This window comes from Bemisia tabaci, chromosome 1, assembly GCF_918797505.1.
Source record: "Bemisia tabaci chromosome 1, PGI_BMITA_v3".
In the NCBI taxonomy this organism is placed as follows: domain Eukaryota; kingdom Metazoa; phylum Arthropoda; class Insecta; order Hemiptera; family Aleyrodidae; genus Bemisia; species Bemisia tabaci.
In genome coordinates this window covers 30,505,030-30,524,146 of record NC_092793.1, presented here as the reverse complement: position 1 = coordinate 30,524,146, position 19,117 = coordinate 30,505,030, and the positions used below count along the sequence as shown (strand labels likewise).

The 19,117-nt window shown below is 40.9% G+C and overlaps 2 protein-coding genes across 3 annotated transcripts in view; one reads left to right on the top strand and one right to left on the bottom strand.

Moving 5' to 3' along the window:
• The window catches only part of Pde9 (phosphodiesterase 9), a 238,454-nt gene that overhangs the window by 40,699 nt on the left and 178,638 nt on the right, over window positions 1–19,117 (bottom strand). For both annotated transcript variants that reach the window (XM_072299564.1, XM_019057583.2), the window contains 2 exons: window positions 4,805–4,951; window positions 3,382–3,430 (listed from right to left, as the gene is read on the bottom strand). In XM_072299564.1, the coding sequence (XP_072155665.1) occupies window positions 3,382–3,430; window positions 4,805–4,951 (196 nt within the window). The remainder of the gene's footprint in view (window positions 1–3,381; window positions 3,431–4,804; window positions 4,952–19,117) is intronic.
• Window positions 10,413–14,414, top strand: LOC140226083 (uncharacterized). Its single transcript, XM_072306551.1, has 2 exons — window positions 10,413–10,654; window positions 13,540–14,414. The coding sequence occupies exons 1-2, from the start codon at window positions 10,652–10,654 to the stop codon at window positions 14,362–14,364; spliced, it is 828 nt and encodes a 275-aa protein (XP_072162652.1). The 5' UTR covers window positions 10,413–10,651; the 3' UTR covers window positions 14,365–14,414.

Sequence of the window (19,117 nt, the reverse complement as noted above, 5' to 3'; positions counted from 1 at the left end):
CAAAGGGCAAACTAGCCGATGCTCTTGCCCAGTCCGTGAAATGGGCAGGTCTCAAGCTGTCCTGTCAGAGGCTGAAAATCACACCAAGAGGGCCAGTCGTTAATTTAAAGTGCAATCTATGCGCTGATCGACGAAGGTCCATCACAAAAGTTGGACCGAGTTGATTACGGCGCCTTGACGCAACTATTCGTGTTCCACAGATGTGCTTGTAGCGCATTCAAAAATTGAAGGCGCTCCCACTTTTCTCAATTCTTCAGAAATTCTAGAGGCTTGTCAGTTGTAGCTCCCGAATTAGACGGTACCTTTATAAGGGGCATTATTGCCAGTTAGTGACACGAGGGCAGAGCCAGAATCAGAGTATGTAAGGCCAAAAATGTCTTGTGTTTTGGTCTATAGATAGATATATAGCTGGATCTATTGAGATAGTTCTGAATCACTAAGAAGTGCACCCTCATAGGATATGTAGCTCGCATCTATCATGATCTATCACATCTATCACATGAAAACTTCTCTGCAAATAGGCACTACCAGCTTCTTCCTAGTGGAATTCAGTCTCCAAATCACGGCACGTCAGTATAATTTTTGTATATTTCGAATCCTGGTTCAGGAGGGGGTTGAAACCATCCGAAAACGTCCCTGGCTTTGTATTTTGTTGTTTTTTTAGCCTTTGTTACCCGTCTTCTTGTGTTTTTAGTCCATAGATAGATATATAGCTGGATCTATTGAGATAGTCCTGAATCACTACGAAGTGCACCCTCATAGAATATGTAGCTCGCATCTATGAGGGTCGATGGGCGAGGAGAGTAAATGATGACCCTGTTGGCGAGAATATATTGGACGCATTTCTGCCAAACGGAACTATGTGCATCATGACGTGAGCCCTGTTATAAATTTATTCGTATGGGACGCAGGGCTCATGTCTCAATGCACATAGTTCCGTTTGATAGAAATACGTCCTATTATGGTGGCGGCAACGTGGCGGGCGGGCACGAGCCACGACTCGGACGGACAGGTCATCCATCAATTCAATTAAAAGTTCTCCGCCCCAACTCCTTACCTAGCGGACGGCTGCACTTCCATTACCGCAGTGGAGCTGGCAATTTGGGAAACCGCAGGGAATCCTCCGTCGGGGAAACAGGAAACGCCACTGAAAAACTTACTCGCGGTAGCACCGTCTCAAGGCAGGGCCAGCGGCTCGATTCTTGAATTCATATCGAATGACCTTGATCGATAAAAAACATTGCTAGCATAGGAATTTATCGATCAAGATCATTCGAGAACGATTTAACAATCTAGCCGCAAGGGGTGGTCATTCTCGACCTAGGAGTTTCCGACATTAAATTCCTCGCTTTAGACATTGTGTTCCGAATAACTGTCGCAGGCAAATAGCAAGAGCGGGTCATTTGCATTTTCAAGCGGCTTTCGAGTTGGACGACTTCAAAAGCACTAACTCGACTTCGAGTGCCGAAATTTCCCAATGATACTCTATTCCTTACCGTGCGGTTAGTTTAGTTTCCTATCCAACCAAAATCAAACAAGGTCTTTGATTTCACTACATACGCACGCGGGTGTGTCAGATACTATCACGCACGCGTAATACATTTTTGAGCCCAATACTATACTTGACTGGGAAAACAAACCCTCGATCCAAAATGAACAAGTTGAATTTTTAGTTTTTTGGAGGTCATATTGGACAGTTTTCGTAGAATTGCCCATATCGACGGTGTAGGTCGGCAATCACATAACTCGGTTTGCGATGTCGCAGACTTCCTGTCATACTTTATTTTTTAAACGGAAAACTGCCCAACGGCAATTCTTTAAGACTACTGTGATTTTGCTTCTCTATGCGAAGAAAATTCTGCAAAAACTTCAAGGAATGATGTCAATTTGTTCTCTTTTAAAAAATAACATAGAGGCGGAGGTTTTCAGACACCGCAAACTAGATATGTGATTGTGGACTTACGCCATCGACATGCGTTCCACGCCGACCGCACCAGCTGTACTGTTTAAAGCGCAATGCGTGAAGTATTCCTGCACTCTTGTAGGCGTTTATACGCCTTTACGCGCCGACCAGTAACCGTACGATTTGGCGCAATGCTTGAAGTATTCCTGCGGTCTTGTAGGCGCTAATATGCTTTTCGTGCCGATCACCAACCGCACCGTGTTCAGCGCAATGCGTGAAGTATTCCTACACTCTTGTAGGCGCTAATATGCGTTTTGCGCCGCGAAAGAGGAGAGGCCACTGAAAGACTTACTCGTGGTAACACCGTCTCGAGGCAGGATCAGGAGGTGGACATTCTACCGATCTTCCACTTTCCAACATTGAATTTCTCACTTTAGACATTGTGTTTCGAATAACTGTCGCGGGCAAATAGCAAGACAATATGTAACTGTCATTTTACATTTTCAAGCGGCTTTCGAGTTGGACGGCTTCAAAAGGACTACCTCGGCTTCGAGTGCCTAAATTTCCCAATGATACTCTATGCCTTGCCGTGCGGTTAGTTTAGTTGCGTGTCCAACTAAAATCCAACTAGGTCATTGATTTCACTACGTATGCACACACGCGGGTATGTCAGGACTGTCAGGTGATACCACGAATTTAAAAAAAAAAAAAAAAAAAAAAACATGTCGATGGTGAAACTGCAGAAATGCGTATCTCGCTTTGCGTCATTGCAAACTTCTCGTCATGCTTAGTTTGCAACATGAAAAACTAATAAATGTCATTTCTAACTTCCCATCATGCTTAATTTTCAACATGAAAAACTAATAAACGTCATTTTTAACTTCCCGTCATGCTTAATTTTCAACATGAAAACCTAATAAACGTCACTTATTGAAAACTTCGGTGATTATTTTCATGTATTTGAAAAATTTTCTAGGAAAATTTGAGGCCATGATGCCGGTCTGGTCTCCTACTGAGAAGTAAAATAGGAGCGGAGATTTTGAAACACCGCAACCAAGATACGCATTTTTGCAGTCTCACCGTCGATATACTTCTATCTAGAGCAACATGATTAACCCTTTAGTCATAAATTTAATGATTTTACTTCCATCGCTGGCGGATTACAAATTGTCGGTAGTCGCAAATTGCATGCGCCATACATGTGGGCAGACGTTTATAAAACGCATCCAAGTTACATGAAGATCAAACGGAGGAGACTAAGTTGACCTCATGAGACTCAACGTCCAACGTAAAATCTAATGCCTTTGTTTACATTTTCCAAAAGTAAAATGAAAATTCCTAGGGTTCCCAACCCTGGTTTAGGCCCACGTAAACCCACAGCACTTCTCACAACTTCGCAAGAATAGTTTTTCGAAAAAAAAGAGGGTAAACAAACAACGGGCTGAAGAGAGATAGGTGAAATGATAAGAGAGACATACCTTTGTTCTAAACTGATGAATTCCATTTCAACTTCGTCGACCAACATACCTGAACAGAAATAAAATGCGGAATGTGAGTCATGCACACGTACAAAACAAATAATAGTGCGGAATGTATACGCGGAAGTATTCCCGCTTTCAATCAAAATTTCCTCCATCTGGAGTTCTGCGAAGGTGCGAGCATGAAAAGCGGGAAGACTGGGAAATCGCCGGTTCCAGCAAAACGAGACGAAACGGAACGAGGTGGATACCTACATTGGAGCTTTCCCGGGTTCCGAGATCGTACAAACAGAACCGCGCGCGCCGCGCTGTCTGTGAAACTCAACTTAACTACACAGCGATCCGTGGGGTTTTAAATAAGATAAAAAGGAAAAGTGCCGTAACGAAGTGCCTCCTGCCGGAAAATGTACAATGCAACTCGACTCGACGAAATTGAAACGAAACAATCCACCCACCAATCAGGGAGAAGTGAAAGATTACTAAGCCGTGTCGTTATTTTACTATCAGCTCTTTCTCTATCCAAATACTCTTTTTTTTCGCGGATTTCTTCCAGGATTCGTAACAACTTTTTAATACCGAACGCGAGAACTTTGGAGAGGTCCTCACGGAAAAAAAGGTGTCAGGGGTTATCCCCCAAAATTGTTCTACTACTCAAATTGTTGGACGATATGGACATTTCCAATTAATTTCGGTAGCACCGCAACTCAAGTTGCTCCCAGTCGGAGCTGCGCCCCCCCCCCCAAAAAAAAAAAAAAAAAATCAGGAAGTAAATCCGTTTTCCTGAATTTTGGCAACGGTTGTAAACCAAATCTCATGAAAATTTGTATTCCCCTGTACTTTTACGCCCTGGATTCATGAATGATCCAAAAAGAAAAAATCGAAATCTCAATTTAAAAAGGGGGTTTGAAGGTGTTTCGGCTCCTGCAGTCTGGGACCCATATTTACCCTGTATATGAGAACAACAATACAAAACATAAAACAGTATGTTGGAGTTTTTTAGCCAACGTGCGTTAAAAATTCAGCATACAGCTGAAAATCTCAATACGGAGGCAAAAAGCTCATATGAGCAAAATTTTCTCTCAAAGAGATATGCTGTTTGGAGATATGCAATATGCTGAATTTTTAACGCACGTTGGTTGAAAAACTCCAACATACTGTCTTACGACCCGTGCATCCACCGCTATCAGTTTGTGTGAAACATAAAACTCGAGGGAAAATTTTCGAAATTTACAGGAGCCGGAGACGCGATAGGTGATTTGGTAGATTCACCATAGTTACTCAGTGAGTAGTGATGTTACGATCCGATCTCATCTTCTGCAAGGACCGGGCGAATTTGAAAAGAGGAACGTGCCACCAGGTAGGTGAGATGGTCGTGTATCTTGAGGGCACCATTAAAGAGATGAAGCGAAGTTTGTTTTATTACCGTTGCGTGGTCGGGCCAGGGGGCGGTAGGGGTTCTCGGGCGAGTTGGCCGGCAGCTCCGAGTCGATGGAGAGCTTACGACCCTCCGCGTCCACCAACCAGATGCTCGCCTGAGGATTCGTCACCTGGCATAACGATCGCAGCAGCTCTGCAACAAACAAAAACACCGCTCTATGACAATCGGTACACGTTGTAAACAACAAGAAACTACTTGGATACTTGGTAAACTTCACCATTTGAAATAAAATATTGTGGGCGATTGGACCGCCTTAAGCAGAATTAAGGAAACCAAGCCACATCACACTGAGATAGAAAGTTCGGTCGTGTGAACCGAATGTCGACGGTGAAACTACCAAACCACGTATCTCGGTTTGCGACGTCGCAGACTTCCTGTCATACTTTATTTTTTAAATGAAAAACTACTTAACATCCAGTCTTGAAAATTTCTGTGATTTTTCCTCTTTGTGCGGAGAAAATTCCGTGAAAATTTCAAGGAATGATATTGATTTGGTCTACTTCAAAAAAATAAAATGTGAGCGTAGATTTTTAAACACCGCAAACGAGATACGTGGTTTGGTAGTTTCACCGTCGATGTGCGATGTCGTATTATTCAGTTCATGCGACCGTTTTCTCGGCTCGTGCAACCGAGTTTTTCGTTAGTTCTGTTCGGTTTGAGTGTTCGGTTGCATGAACCGAGGATACGGTTCCTCGAACCGAGGATACGGTTCCTCGAACCGAGGATGCGGTTCCTCGAACCGAGGATACGGTTCCTCGAACCGAGAGAGCGGTTACATGAACCGAGCAATACGGCCGATATTGAACACCGTACATTCGGTTCATATGACTGAGGTTTTTTTCTCAGTGCAGCTATTGCCAAATTCAATTTGGCACTTTGATTTTTTACAAGAAAACGATTGTGCGGATTTTTGAGCAAATGTTAGTGAATTTACAGCACAATGCGAAGAAAATTTCTTAAAATTTTCAAAGGAATTCGCACAAACGTTTCCTTGTAAAAAATCAGATTGCCCAGTTTAATTTGGCAAAAGGCAATGAGGGTTTGGTTTCTTCCTGCTAAACGCGGTCGAATTATACACCAAAAGTCAAGATTTGAGTTTTTTTTCAAATGGCAGATGCCTAGAAAGTCTAATTTCATGTTGTGCAAACAACTCCATTTCTTTCAATCTGCATGCGAAAATACTATCCACATTTTTTTAATTTCCCGCTTAAAAAGGATAAGTAATAAAAAAACAAACCACGAGACTACGCTACGTAAGTGCTTCGCACCTCAGGCGTTATGCTTTATGCGTTACGCTAATGATTTAATATTACAGAGTATGCTATGTAATTTGATACAAATAGGTCACCCCGGTTTCGCATTTCCATGCGAAACTAAAAATGACCGTCGTCATATGAGTTAGGCAAATATATTAACAAATTGTCGAGCAATGATTCAAGTAGTTCTAGTCAAGAATTTTACGTTGATTGGAGTGGTATGTCACACCCCAAAACGAAATGTTCTCACCTCATAACGGCTAGAATGCCAATGTGGGCATTTATCTATCATGGAGTGTGATCTAAACAGTTGTATGACGCACATTTCAAGATTTTTGTAACATCCTATTCCCCTTGAAGACCCGTTACTTATCAAAATCCCTACTCCCTAAATTACGGGAAAACTCCCGTCTCCACTCTGCAGCGTTTCAGTGAACTGAAACCGTATGCATACGCTTAAACAGGCTGAGAAATACGACAACGATCGCATTCTCCCCTTTGGAGTGCATGTATGAAGATAACATTTTGGAAGTACCTTTAGGTCAATAACAGCTGTACGTTTTGGCACATTCAACATTATGGAGGGGGGGATGTAATTCCATGGGGGAGGGGGTTGCATCTAAGTCAACATTTTAAATTGGTAGCTCTCTCCCCTCGTGTGATACACCGTTGGAAAGGTATTACAAGAGAACATTTTTGGTATGGAATGGAAATCGCTAAGTAGCTTTTTCTCTCAAGTTATCCTCTATCTAACTCCGAAACGGAATTGATTTCAAAAAGTTATAAGTCCATTTTGGAAGTCACGAAAATGCAAACAAGGCAGCCAACTTCTCAGCATTGCAAGTGATTAACGGAGAAAATCGTCAATAATGCATACCCAGAGTGCTATTAGCCCCCATCCCCCTCCCGGCAGAAAACTGTTGCAAACTGTCTTCCTTGCGCAGGGTGGTCCAATTTGCTCAAGACGGTAAGGTGCCCTTTGGAAGGTAACTCACTAACTTGACAGAGCTTAAAACAATTTAAGAGGATGGGGCGCAGCGGCAACTCCTGAACTCCCCCCCTTCTCCAATATGAAAGAAAGAAAGTTTTTTTTTGTCTTCTAATCCAGGACTTTCAAGGCTCAACGAATAACTTTCAAACACTTGAGGTTTTGAACTTCTTAAGATCCTCCCTTCACATATTTAAGGGTGGAGAGGGGTCTGTTATACCTAAAGCCTTACCAAAAATAATGTGAGAATTTTCATTTTGTGGATATGGCCTGATACTCATCGATCAATGACTGATAAGAGTGATAAAAATAATTACGTCACGGTAAGCCGGTCCTCAGATACAGCGGCGTGGCGTGCTTGGCGATATATCGATTGATCTGCCGTTTGAACCTATGGAAAAGAATCGATAGACGAAGCGTTCTCAACGAATACTTTAGTAATCGAGTATTTACCATAGTTTCAAATGGGGAAATATCGATACTCGATTATCAAGCTTCGTCACTGCTCAGGTAGCATCACCGGCCGCGGCCGCGGAACTTGTTTTGCCGAAGGCGCTCAGTTACTGATGAAGCGTGTTGAATGTTTCTTATTTAGAAACAAGACATGAGGGCAATAAGTTCGCTATTGCCGTTCATTGTCCGTAATGACTGATTTCGTGTCTTTTCCCTTAATTTTTTTGACCTATAGACGACTTATTGCCTATTTGTCTGATGAGAGATGCAACATGCTAAAGACACAAAGCGGACAGTGTTATCCAATACATTCTTCGAATGGTCTCAAATAAAATAACCGGATGATGTAAAATTAAAAAACTTTCGAATATCTTCAGTAATTTTCTAATTTGCAAGAATAATCAAAGACTTCGGGGGGGGGGGGGGGAGGGTTGTATATTCGAGGATTTTCTTTAGAGATCCACGAACCCTGCAACAGACCTCGAGTGCACACGATTACCCATGGTCAATTACCCATGACTCAAGAGAATTTATTACACATTCCTTGTGTCCGGAGTGTCACTTACTGAAAAAAATAATATGCTGTTTTAGCACCTAGGATGTCAAAAATGTGTCTGGTGATCCCAAGATGCTGCCTTTACTGTCCTCGAAGTTAACTTTACATCCTATGGATGCAAATTCAACTGCGTGGGCAATCAAGGCAGCATCTTAGGATCGCCAGACACATTTTTAACATCCTAGGTGTCATAGCAGCATACCATTTTTTTCAACCCATGGAAGACAGCTGAAATCACTGTAGTGACGAGAAACCCGTTTTATTGGCAGTTTTTAGTAACTTAGTACGTAAGATGTTAATGAAGAGACATTTTTGTTGCGACAATTAAAGTTAATTTATTGTGATGATATGTTCCACGATCAGGGCCGGATTCACCTACTTGCCGCCCATGGAACGCCTGTATTTTGCCGCCCCCTCCTCATTCGTTTTGAAACATCAATAAAAACCATCAAGTGAACGTGCCGGAGGGGAGGGGTGCATAAGACTCGTTTACTCGTGTTGGACATATATTTTTTGCGAAAGCCCTGTCAACACTCCTAGCAAAAGTTAACAGAACTTTGCACGAAAGTTAAGTTCCTTAAACCTATCTCTGTGTGGACAAGGCCTTATCCATTTGTACTAAATGAACGTAAAAATTATGCAAGAACAAACATAAATGTGGTTTAATAGTTTTAACTTCCGCTGGCGCCGCGCTGACCGCACTGTGTTTGACGCAATGCGTGAAGTATTCATGCAGTCTTGTAGGCGCCACGCGTTTCACGCTGACCGCACTGTTTTTGACGTAATGCGTGAAGTATTCATGCAATCTTGTAGGCGCTATGTGTTTCACGACGGCCGCTGCTGACTGCACTGTGTTTGACGCAATGCGTGAAGTATTCATGCAGTCTCGTAGGTGCTAATATGTGTTACATGCCGACCGCCGCGCTGAGGGCTTCTCCTTTTCATATCAAGTCCTCGTCAATATTGCTCTCTGCGCCGCACCGCTCCATGCCAAATTGAGTGTTTGGTTTCTGTCTTAACTCGACTAATAAAAAGTGCTGTCTCTTGTATCACCGAAAAACGACAAAATTAGAAATTACTATATTACATTTGGGCGTTTTATCTCCCAAAACGTATGTAAACATTCCTCTAGCTCTAGTTTCAATGGCTCACTTTTAATATTATGTGAACTTAGAATCATGATGCCGTACCTTGTAAAAGAGGTATAAAATCTTAACGGGGAGTTTTAAACAAGGAGAGGAGGAGGCTTTGAGTTTTCGAAATTAGTTTTAAACGTTACATAATCCCGTAGACAGTTACATATCGAAGGTGAAACTACCAGACAACGTGTCTTGACTGCGGCGTTTGAAAATCTCTACTCCCAATTTATTCTTTTAAAGGAAAACAAATCGGTATCATCCCTTAAAGTTTTCATTGAGTTTCCTTCACACAGAGGAGAAAAATCACGGGAGTTTCCAAGAATTAACGTCGAATTGTTTTATATTTAAACAATAAAATACGCCAGGAAGTCTGCGATGCGACGTTGCAAACGTTGGTCTGGTGGTTTCAGTGACGATATGCCTTTTTCAAAGCTCTCACTTTCAATGAGCGTATTTTGTCTAGATGTGTCCAAATCCGATACAATACGCAATAAGCAAAGATTACTAAGGACTCCAGATACCGCATTGAAATAAAAAACGGCCCCCCAGTCCCCTGCAGCTCCAGGGTAGACAACCTGTTTAGCGGTATGCCATACTTCGAGCTAACGAATATACTGCTTGCCGTGTGTTTGACCGGTTTCGCCGTGCTGTGCTAAGTTTGGTTGAAGATTCACTGCATTAAATTTTCTTATGTTTTAAATCGTTAAAAAATGCCGAAAAAACCAAAAAAAAAGAAAGAAAAAAAAATTAATGCAAATAACTCTGCTCAATTTCCTGAGTCCATTTAAGTCCACTAGTAAGTCCACTAGTGACTAAAATGAACAATTTTCGCAATTTGCCGTTCATAATCTGCACATTCGAAGTGCAATTTCCCAATTTCCCATGCACTTCCATTACAAGTGGGCTAAAGTATGGCATACCGCTACACAGGTTGCCTACCCTGGCGCTGCAGGCGACTGGGGGGCCGCTTCTTTCCTACGGCAAGTATACGGCGTGCGGTATCCGGAGTCCTTAGTAATCTTTGGCAATAAGAACACTTTTGCTTTTATGAAAAGTAGCAATTAAAATCTACGCTATCTATGGCAACTTTACTAATCCCGTAGGAAAAGGGGACATTAGTTGATCTCTGCATACGCCAGAAAAGTTGACTGATTTTTTTTCTGAAATACAGTGCAAATGATTGTGCCGTTAGCTCGAGGCGTCGCGGTCGATGGTAATTTCTAAAATCTCGAGAGTATGTGGAAAATAACTCCTCTGAGACAAGAGGCAGATGATCCGTATCAAGCCCGCGGGGCTCCTGAGCTTTACATCTCCCTCTGCAGATGATGAGTGTCACAGCCTCTAATTGCTGCCTCCGAATTTCCGATTCGTATCGAATGCTATAAAAGATATTTCTATTTTGAGATTTGCTCAGTGATCTCCAAAATTCCTAGCTCCACGATGGTGAGTCTGATTTTTACTCTCAATTTCATTTATTCTCGGCTGAACATTCGTTTTTCTGGGTCTCCAAAGCTCCCATCTTAAACTATAGAATAGCGTCATTGAAACGGGGAAATGTATTGCTTGAGTTCAACTTCATAGGAAAACACGTTTCTCGACACCAACTCCTTTTAAAATGTGTGTGATTGTGCCGATTTTTTTTCTTTTTTTTAAGTGTGCGTGTGTATGTGTGTAATTTTAAAGTACTATCATAGTATAGGATCAAATTTCTCCATATACAGTTTCTTGTGTAGTTTTCATTATTGTTACTTTTTGGGTGTGCATCGAATCACTACCTAATTTAATGATATTTAACATATCCTGCATACTCTGTAAAAAAATGCACATTATTTGAGATAACAAAATTTAGTTTTGTCATTTTTGAGTGATGTTTTTACAACACTTTTTATGGTAAAGGGAAAAAATAATCTTTCCAAATCGACAATAACACAGACCTGCAGCGCAAAAAATGCTGGCAAATCGATTAGTAATTTTTAATGTTTAGCACTGAGTTCAAAAATAATCTCATTTTTATCCCCATACCCATCGAAGTTCCTTAAATAAAGGTTTGCCATTAAAAAGGGCTTTTCCGTGGCAAATCGAATTTGCCGGGAAACTGATGCATGATGGAGGAAAACCAAAAATAGGATTTTACAAAATATATCAGTATACATGTTGTTTTGCGCCTACGAGGAAAATTATTTTATCAGTGTATTTAATAGGGCTACTTTGAATATTTTTTCCCGCTGAGACCGAGAACGAACGTAGTTTTCTTCCTTTGCCCACCAATTTGCGAAAAATTGAATTTTCAAAACATAAGATTTTTTAAAAGTGCCGAAGAACACAATTAAGCGTAAAATTGATGGATGATGGAAAAGACTAAAGTTTTTTAGTTCAGCAGTAAATCATAAGAATTAGTTCCATTGAGCACATAAGTAAAACAGTTTTCCTGCTCTTTCAGACGCAAAAAAAAGTCGATTTCACATGAAGTCACATAGATGGAGTATACCATTTGACCAAAAGAACGTTGCTATTAGACACAAAGGGGAACGTATGTATTTTCTTAAAAATAACCGCTACGTTGGAAAATAACCTTGGTTTCTTTATGTCATGCACAAGTGTTATTTGAGAACAATCTCGATATTCCGGAAATATTGCGCGTTGAATATGGGAACCAAAGAAATTTTTTTGACTTAACGCTAAAAAATTACAAATAAGAATGAACTATCGAGTTCAAGCCTTTTTTTTTCAACCTAATGACGAGTAAATGCGTTGTTTCTGGAAAGGACCAGGACCAGGAAAATATCAATGCCTTGTATGAGGGACATCTATGTATTAAGGTCTCTTGTAGAATTTTTTGCGAACAGTTACGGCAAAAAAACCAATTACACCGTTGAATTCAGTATACTCCCCGCTTTAATGTGAGCTTTCACTTTTCTAAATTTGGACCACGGTAGCACCTAATAAGCAGTTTTACCGCGCCTCCGTCATCGCTCTCTCCGGATCTTTAGAGCAGTCCAAACTGCTTTGAAAAATTAAGAAAACCCTCTAGGTATTAGCATGCACATAAAAGCTTATCATTTTGGAAATAACACAGTTTACTTTTACGTTTTAGACGTATTTTCAACGTAATCGCCGCACCGTTCAGATTCAAATATTTTAGAAGCGCTAAATACGAGTTTGCAAATCCCTACGTAAAATAACTCGGCAAGCTGTTTTTTGAACCCACGCATCAAAAAGTTTTGCGTCTACTCATTAATTAGTGTGCAATCACACCTTTAATTTTAGAGTATAGTCCAGCTTTTGCTCCCTTAGACTTTTATCTGTTAGCGAAGTTAAAAGAAGCTCTCGATGGATTTCGGATAAACACTGATGAGGTGAAAAACTTTTTAATAATTAAAAGGTCCAAAACTACCCTGCGTCTTGTTCTTTAATAAAAAAATTTGCAAGCTCGTATAGTGTGGTTCAGAATAATTGAATCTCCACGGCGATTATGTTAAATTGTGAACAAGGTGAAAGTAAACGGTGATTATACTTTCCTAGTAATGAACTTTAGGGAACGTCCAAAAATTACGTAGGGCACCTAAATGGGAGCAGAGGGTCAAGAAGCTCTTGCGGATGCCTAACGAAAGGGAGAAAGGGGGTAAAACATGAGACCTGATGTAAGGTATACATAGGTAACGCTTGCTTAAAAAGAGAAAAACATGAAATTTGAAAATGAATGCATTCTGTAAAGTGTCCAAAATATGTAAGAACTACATTGAAAAATAATAAATTTCGGTAATGTATGTCTGAGATATGTTGAAATAACAAGAGCTGCGTCTGTTACATTTCACGGGGAGAGAAAAGGCTGCGAAGATAATATCTCTACTTTACTTTTCAATCCCATTCATTATAGTTTCAACGAAATTTTCATCATTTTCAAATTATAATATTTCGCATAAAACAACTGAAGGGAAGAAATTGCAAGCATTCACTGCTTACTTTTATCTCTTCTATTCTTTTTCTTTTTTCTTTTTTAAAGATCCGATGTCGGTTTTCAATTATCATTTATTGGAATGACTTTCCGTGAAATACACTTCAAACGGTAGGCACCGATTTTTTTTCAAATCTATTCTGTGTTGAACTATTTGTGCGGAAAATGTTAGGCATTCCTATAAAAAGAAAGGATGCAATCAGACTCCATTGTGAAGTTTTGAGAAAAGAAGGAAAATCAACGTTTAATTGCGAAGTTTGATGATTTTTCTCTGAATTTCTATGGCTGATTTTATACTGATTATTCAAAACAAAGGCTTGTCACCCTGTATCAATCTGAAGGTTTAATCTGATTTTTCTCTTTTTCCGAACAGATAGGGCACCTGGTACTGGTAGCCTTTTTGGCGAGTACCGCCAATGCCGACGTATTCCCTTTTGCTTTTGCTACTGAGCTGCTTGCACCCCCACCTCTGGCTCCGTACCCTGCGGCACCAGCCCCCTATCCGACCGAGATACTCGCTCCGTACCCAGCAGCTCCCGCTCCTTACCAAGCTGAAGTAATACCCGCCCCACCGCCTCCACCCGTGGTCGAATACGGGCCACCACCTCCACCGCCACCGCCGCCACCTCCTCCACCGCCGCCACCACCACCACCGCCACCACCAGTGGCGTATGGACCCCCAGCTCCTTACCAAGCTGAGGTGGTTGTGCCTGCTCCGCCACCACCACCACCACCAGCGGTCGAATATGGACCACCACCACCTCCACCAGTAGTCGAGTACGGACCACCGCCGCCACCACCACCACCTCCACCACCACCCCCGCCACCGCCACCACCACCAGTAGCCTACGGACCCCCAGCTCCGTACCAACCTGAAGTGGTTGTGCTCGCTCCGCCACCACCACCACCACCAGCGGTCGAATATGGACCACCACCACCCCCACCAGTAGTTGAGTACGGACCACCGCCGCCACCGCCGCCGCCACCACCGCCTCCACCACCACCCCCGCCGCCGCCTCCACCACCAGTAGCCTACGGACCCCCAGCTCCGTACCAAGCTGAGGTGGTTGTGCTCGCTCCTCCTCCTCCACCGCCAGCTCCATATCCAGCTGCGCCAGTTGTCCTTGCTCCCCCACCTCCACCCCCGGTAGCTTATGGCCCCCCGGCCGCATATCCTCAAGAAGGTCATTATTTTTGATGTGAATATATTGTTAGGAATGTTTTAATAAATTATTTGTTTTGTGCTAATGATGTTATTCGTCTTAATTTGTTTTAAAAGCTAGATTTTGCGAGGTATGCAAAAGACTGTTCGAGTTGCTAACTTTCCAATGAAGTTTGAGAAATCTCCGGGAAGCTGTTGGAAAGGAACCAGCAATCACGCAAATTCTAATTATTGATACAAATCCAGCGTCGATTTTTCCCGTTGTAGAGACAGCAATCAGAACTGGAAAGAGAGTTGCAGCGGGGAAAGAGAGTCGGGGATTAAACAAGAATATTTTAAAGGTTGTAAAAATACCATAAATAAAAATTAGCAGAAATGTGAATACCAATAAAATAAATGTAGTATTCATTTTATAAGGTGAAAAAACCACGAAGAAATTTAAATTTTTCAAATTTAACAGAACACAAAAGAGGGAATGATTATTTGAACCTTAAAAGCAACTCCGTGTGGAGTAGGGGTTAAATTCGAGTTCAAATTGAGGATCTCCGACACCAGCTCCAAGTTAGCTTTGTTTACGGTCCGTTGAGAAAGTGCTACCTAGAATCATCGTAAGAATTCTTGTAGCATTTTCACTTTCATCTAATTTCTAGTCTTATGATAAAACCCGATGAAGCGATGCTTAACAAAGTTGATTCGATTACTTGGAGACAAATAGAACGAATTATCTGAAATTCACCCAGGGGAAAATAGTTCTCTTTGCTTTTTAGAGATCGTTAATACTCCTAATAATTTGAGGCTCAACATGCATTTCTTGTTGGCACCATGATCGTTCCGAGCAATATTACTGAGCCCAAATAAGTACAAAGTCAACCCATCCCATATTAGTAGCACTTCTGAAAGTTTAATTTTAACTCTCTCAAACGATTAGATGGATTAAAAGTTGAATCAACTTTTAAGGTAAGCTCATTATCAGCCGAGGGGAAAGAAAGTTGTTTTCGATGATACTGTGACCGTTGCCACCGCGGTATCAATATTATATTTATTTATGTGTGTATGTTTTGTTTTCAACGATCATGGTTTAAACAAAGTTTCTTTTCAAAAATTTCGCTGTAAAAGATTTTGAGTTATTGTTGACATCATGATCGTTGACATTGCGTTCATAATCTTCAGGAGGGCTCTTCCAGTTATTTTGAAATAATCGCGGTAAAAATAATCATTGAATCCATGCTCCCCATACCTCTTCTGAATCTAAAGTGGTCGAGCGTAGCATCATTGTTAGTTGACACCGTGTTTCCTTACCGTTTTTAGCCCAGTTATTATATTCCTAAAGGAGAAACGAAAGAAGAGTGAAGTTCACAAAGGAATTCATGCATGAGTTTCGCTCCAAATATGTATTAAAGCATTATTATTAGCGAGCCGATTTCATAAAAGCTCTAGAAGTTACCAAAATTGCCCTCTATTATTCCCATAAATTGAGAAATTTCCAGGAATTTCGGTACTGACCCCATTTAAACCCATCTTAAATAGTGCCGATGTCTCCTTTAGAAAATCGTTCACAATTATTCACGCGATACATTTTAACACCAAAGACACTTCCACGGGAAGGCAGTCTTAAACACTTTGTAAATAGAATAAATGCAACGCGAGTCCGTTACCATCACTGAGTTTCGAGGGCAATAATTTATTGCCTCGTAATATAAACTGATTTCTAGATGACATTCATAAATTTCATTCGGAGAGAGAATAGGGGGATGATATAATATCGTATCGATTACCTGAGGCTCCGTGCGATATTAAACGCTCTAAGTTCGCCGCAATGAAACGAACCACAATTCAACTCGGGGAAAGTTTTAATAAAAGTTGGGCGGATTTATTAGGATCGGTCTCTTTTTTTCTTGTTCTTCCTCTTGAAAAAGAGAGCGGTGGAAAAATATACAAGAGAAACAGAGTGAGGCAGGAAATAATTCCGTGGGATAAAGGTTGGGGATATCTCATAATCATCCTCATAAAAGAAAGGGGAAAAAAGGAAAACCGATGAGGTGAATTATACCTTTGCAAACTCGATGATGTTCCCCTTTCTTTTTTTCTCTTGCAAGTTCTTAGAGGATTTTGATAATCCTTTTCTACCAGTTATACCAGATAAAACACATTTTCAGCATTCACCTTCAGATTTTATAATCATTGTCCTTTCCTTATTAAGCTCTTCTTTTTGTAAAGATTAAAGGAAAATACTTAAAAAGGCATAATTGGGGACATTTAGAGACCACACGAAAGTGTATTATTCAACATTATTGTGTATTGTTGATGCTCACTGTGGTTTTTATCTGTATATCACTCCACTTATGCGGGGCCCGCGAAGCGGTCGTGGGGCAAAAAAAGCCAGTTATGTACTACAACCGGCTAGATGGTTTCGGTCTTTTCATTGGAAAGTTTATTTTCAGTTTCCTGTTGTTCTGCGTGTTTTTGTTTTCAGTGCAATACGTCCGAATTTCAGCCGGACTTACATACATTGAATAGACAGATGCTTTCTAAAAAGAAAATATAGATGTGCCCAAATTGCTTGGTTCTTTTCAAAAAGACATCATCAAATTACAAAATTAATCAACGAATGAATTTGTATGTCATCTCAAAAACCTAGGGAGGCCAATAAAGGGAACGGGAAACATGAAAATCAGTTTTTAAGCGAGATAGTAGGAGACACTAGTTCACTTATCATATGAATGACGATATTTTTTTCTCATTCATTTGGATCACATTTTGCAAAAAGGAACCAGGGGCATTTCAATGTCGCTAAAATTGTGCAACTTTCTTTACCCCGCAAATATAAACTGATCATCTATACAAGTTTATCTCTACTCTCAATAAACTATGAATTCAAGACGTATAAATCATTTGTGTTTTGATTGTATTCATTATATCAATAATTTTATTGCAAAGAATGTATGTTGCACAATCCTAGCAACATTGGAATTCTCTTGGTTCCTTTTTACAAAATGCAATCCATTTAGACAATGCCATAATTCAAATAATTCCATCTTCTTGAGGAGTTAATTTCAAATTTTTTTTCAGGATTTTTTCGCATTTTCTTTGAAAACTTTTTAGTAAAGAACACGTAACGAAGTTTTTTAGTTACCTTGGCCGGTTACCCATTATACTCGATCCAGGATAATCATTTTCATAGCCGGTTTCAACGAAAACCAGCTTTTACACATAAGGCGTTGGCAAGCTCTCCAGCGGGCCGATTATTGAGATTGATAGACAAAGCTATAGACAAAGAAGACATAGGGGGTATAAAGCAATCCCATTGGTTGAAATGGGTGGTTCTCATAGACTAAGGGGGAAAATGATAGACTCACTGTCGGGTCTCTCGTAGGTTGCCGTTAGTTAGTCTATTACCTACCTCCTTTGTCCATTGCAATCACCCGCTTCTACCAATAGGATTCCTCCAAATCCTTTTTGTCTTCTTTGTCTATTGCTTTGTCTATCAATTTCAATAATCAGCCCGCAGCCTTTTTACGCGTCCGCGGCTCTCGTGGAAAAAAAAGCACCAAGTGGCATTATAAGCATATTTGTTTGCGTAAACATGAAAACAAGATGGGCGCACGAATAAGGTATCAAAAAACACTTAAAGCGAGTATTCAAAACAGGAGCATCTTCTCGTATCATGCGCGGTGAGGGGGGTGGTGGTGGTGGTTGAGGGGTTGAGGGCGCTGCTCATCTTTGAAGCACGGCGCTTTACAATTCAATTAGGTTCGTGAAAAAAATGGGCCCGGCATGAGGCAGAGAAAAGCGCCCGCTATGCTACCGTATATGAGCATCCCAACGTCGCCGAATCGCCCCCAATACAATTAAAATAATTTTTTTTCCTCTGAAAAGTAACATAATAGAGGGTGGTGCTTGGTAGAGTACCTGTATACGGGACAGTATTGCCATCTCTGTGCCGCTCTCTGATTGGTTCATCAGTTTTAGGCTATCATGGAGCTCCAAAGTTGGACCAAGTAAACAAGCCTGACCCAGAGGGACACGTATTATCGGCTGAGAAATGAATGATAATCATACTCAAAGGTTCATTTTTGGCATAAATATCCATCAAAGTTAGAGTCCAAGCAATTCAGAAGTTGGATATTAAAAAATTTCCATCACATCCAAAATCACATCTAGAACTTTGTAGAACTCTGTCACCATATTGTTTGTTTACATTGGGCCAAACTAGGGGTGGAGAGGCTGAGGTTTGCTTACATTGGTCCAACTTCGGGGCTCCATGATAGCCGACTAATCAGAGAGTGGCACACTTTTTCTGTAGTAAAATGATTGAGATGGCAATACTCTCCCGTATACAGGTACTCTAGTGCTGGGGCCATACTATGGAAATCAAGCCTAAAAATTATCATCAAAGTCAATCAAATGAGCTTTGATGAAGATCAGTGCAAGACTCAGGGGGACGGGTGTTTAGCTCGAGCATATACATTGAAATACTGGTTGTATTTCAAGGGGCTTGACAAGAGATTGGTTTGGGTCTTTTTGAACGCCGCTGTCAATATGACGGCCTTAAAAATGCCACCTAAGGTTATGCAGTGAGTATGCAAAGCTGGGCTCAATGATGAGAGTAATCTACGGACTGTGGATCACACTTGTCGGTGAGCCCAGTCCATAGATGAGGTCTAAAAAGACGCGAATTTATATCGAGAGGACAAGGAACCATACCGTCTAACAGCGAACTGACAATTTTGCAGGACGAGGAGAAATCTTCTCAATTTTTTTATTAATCTTAAGGTTAAATTTGCCATCT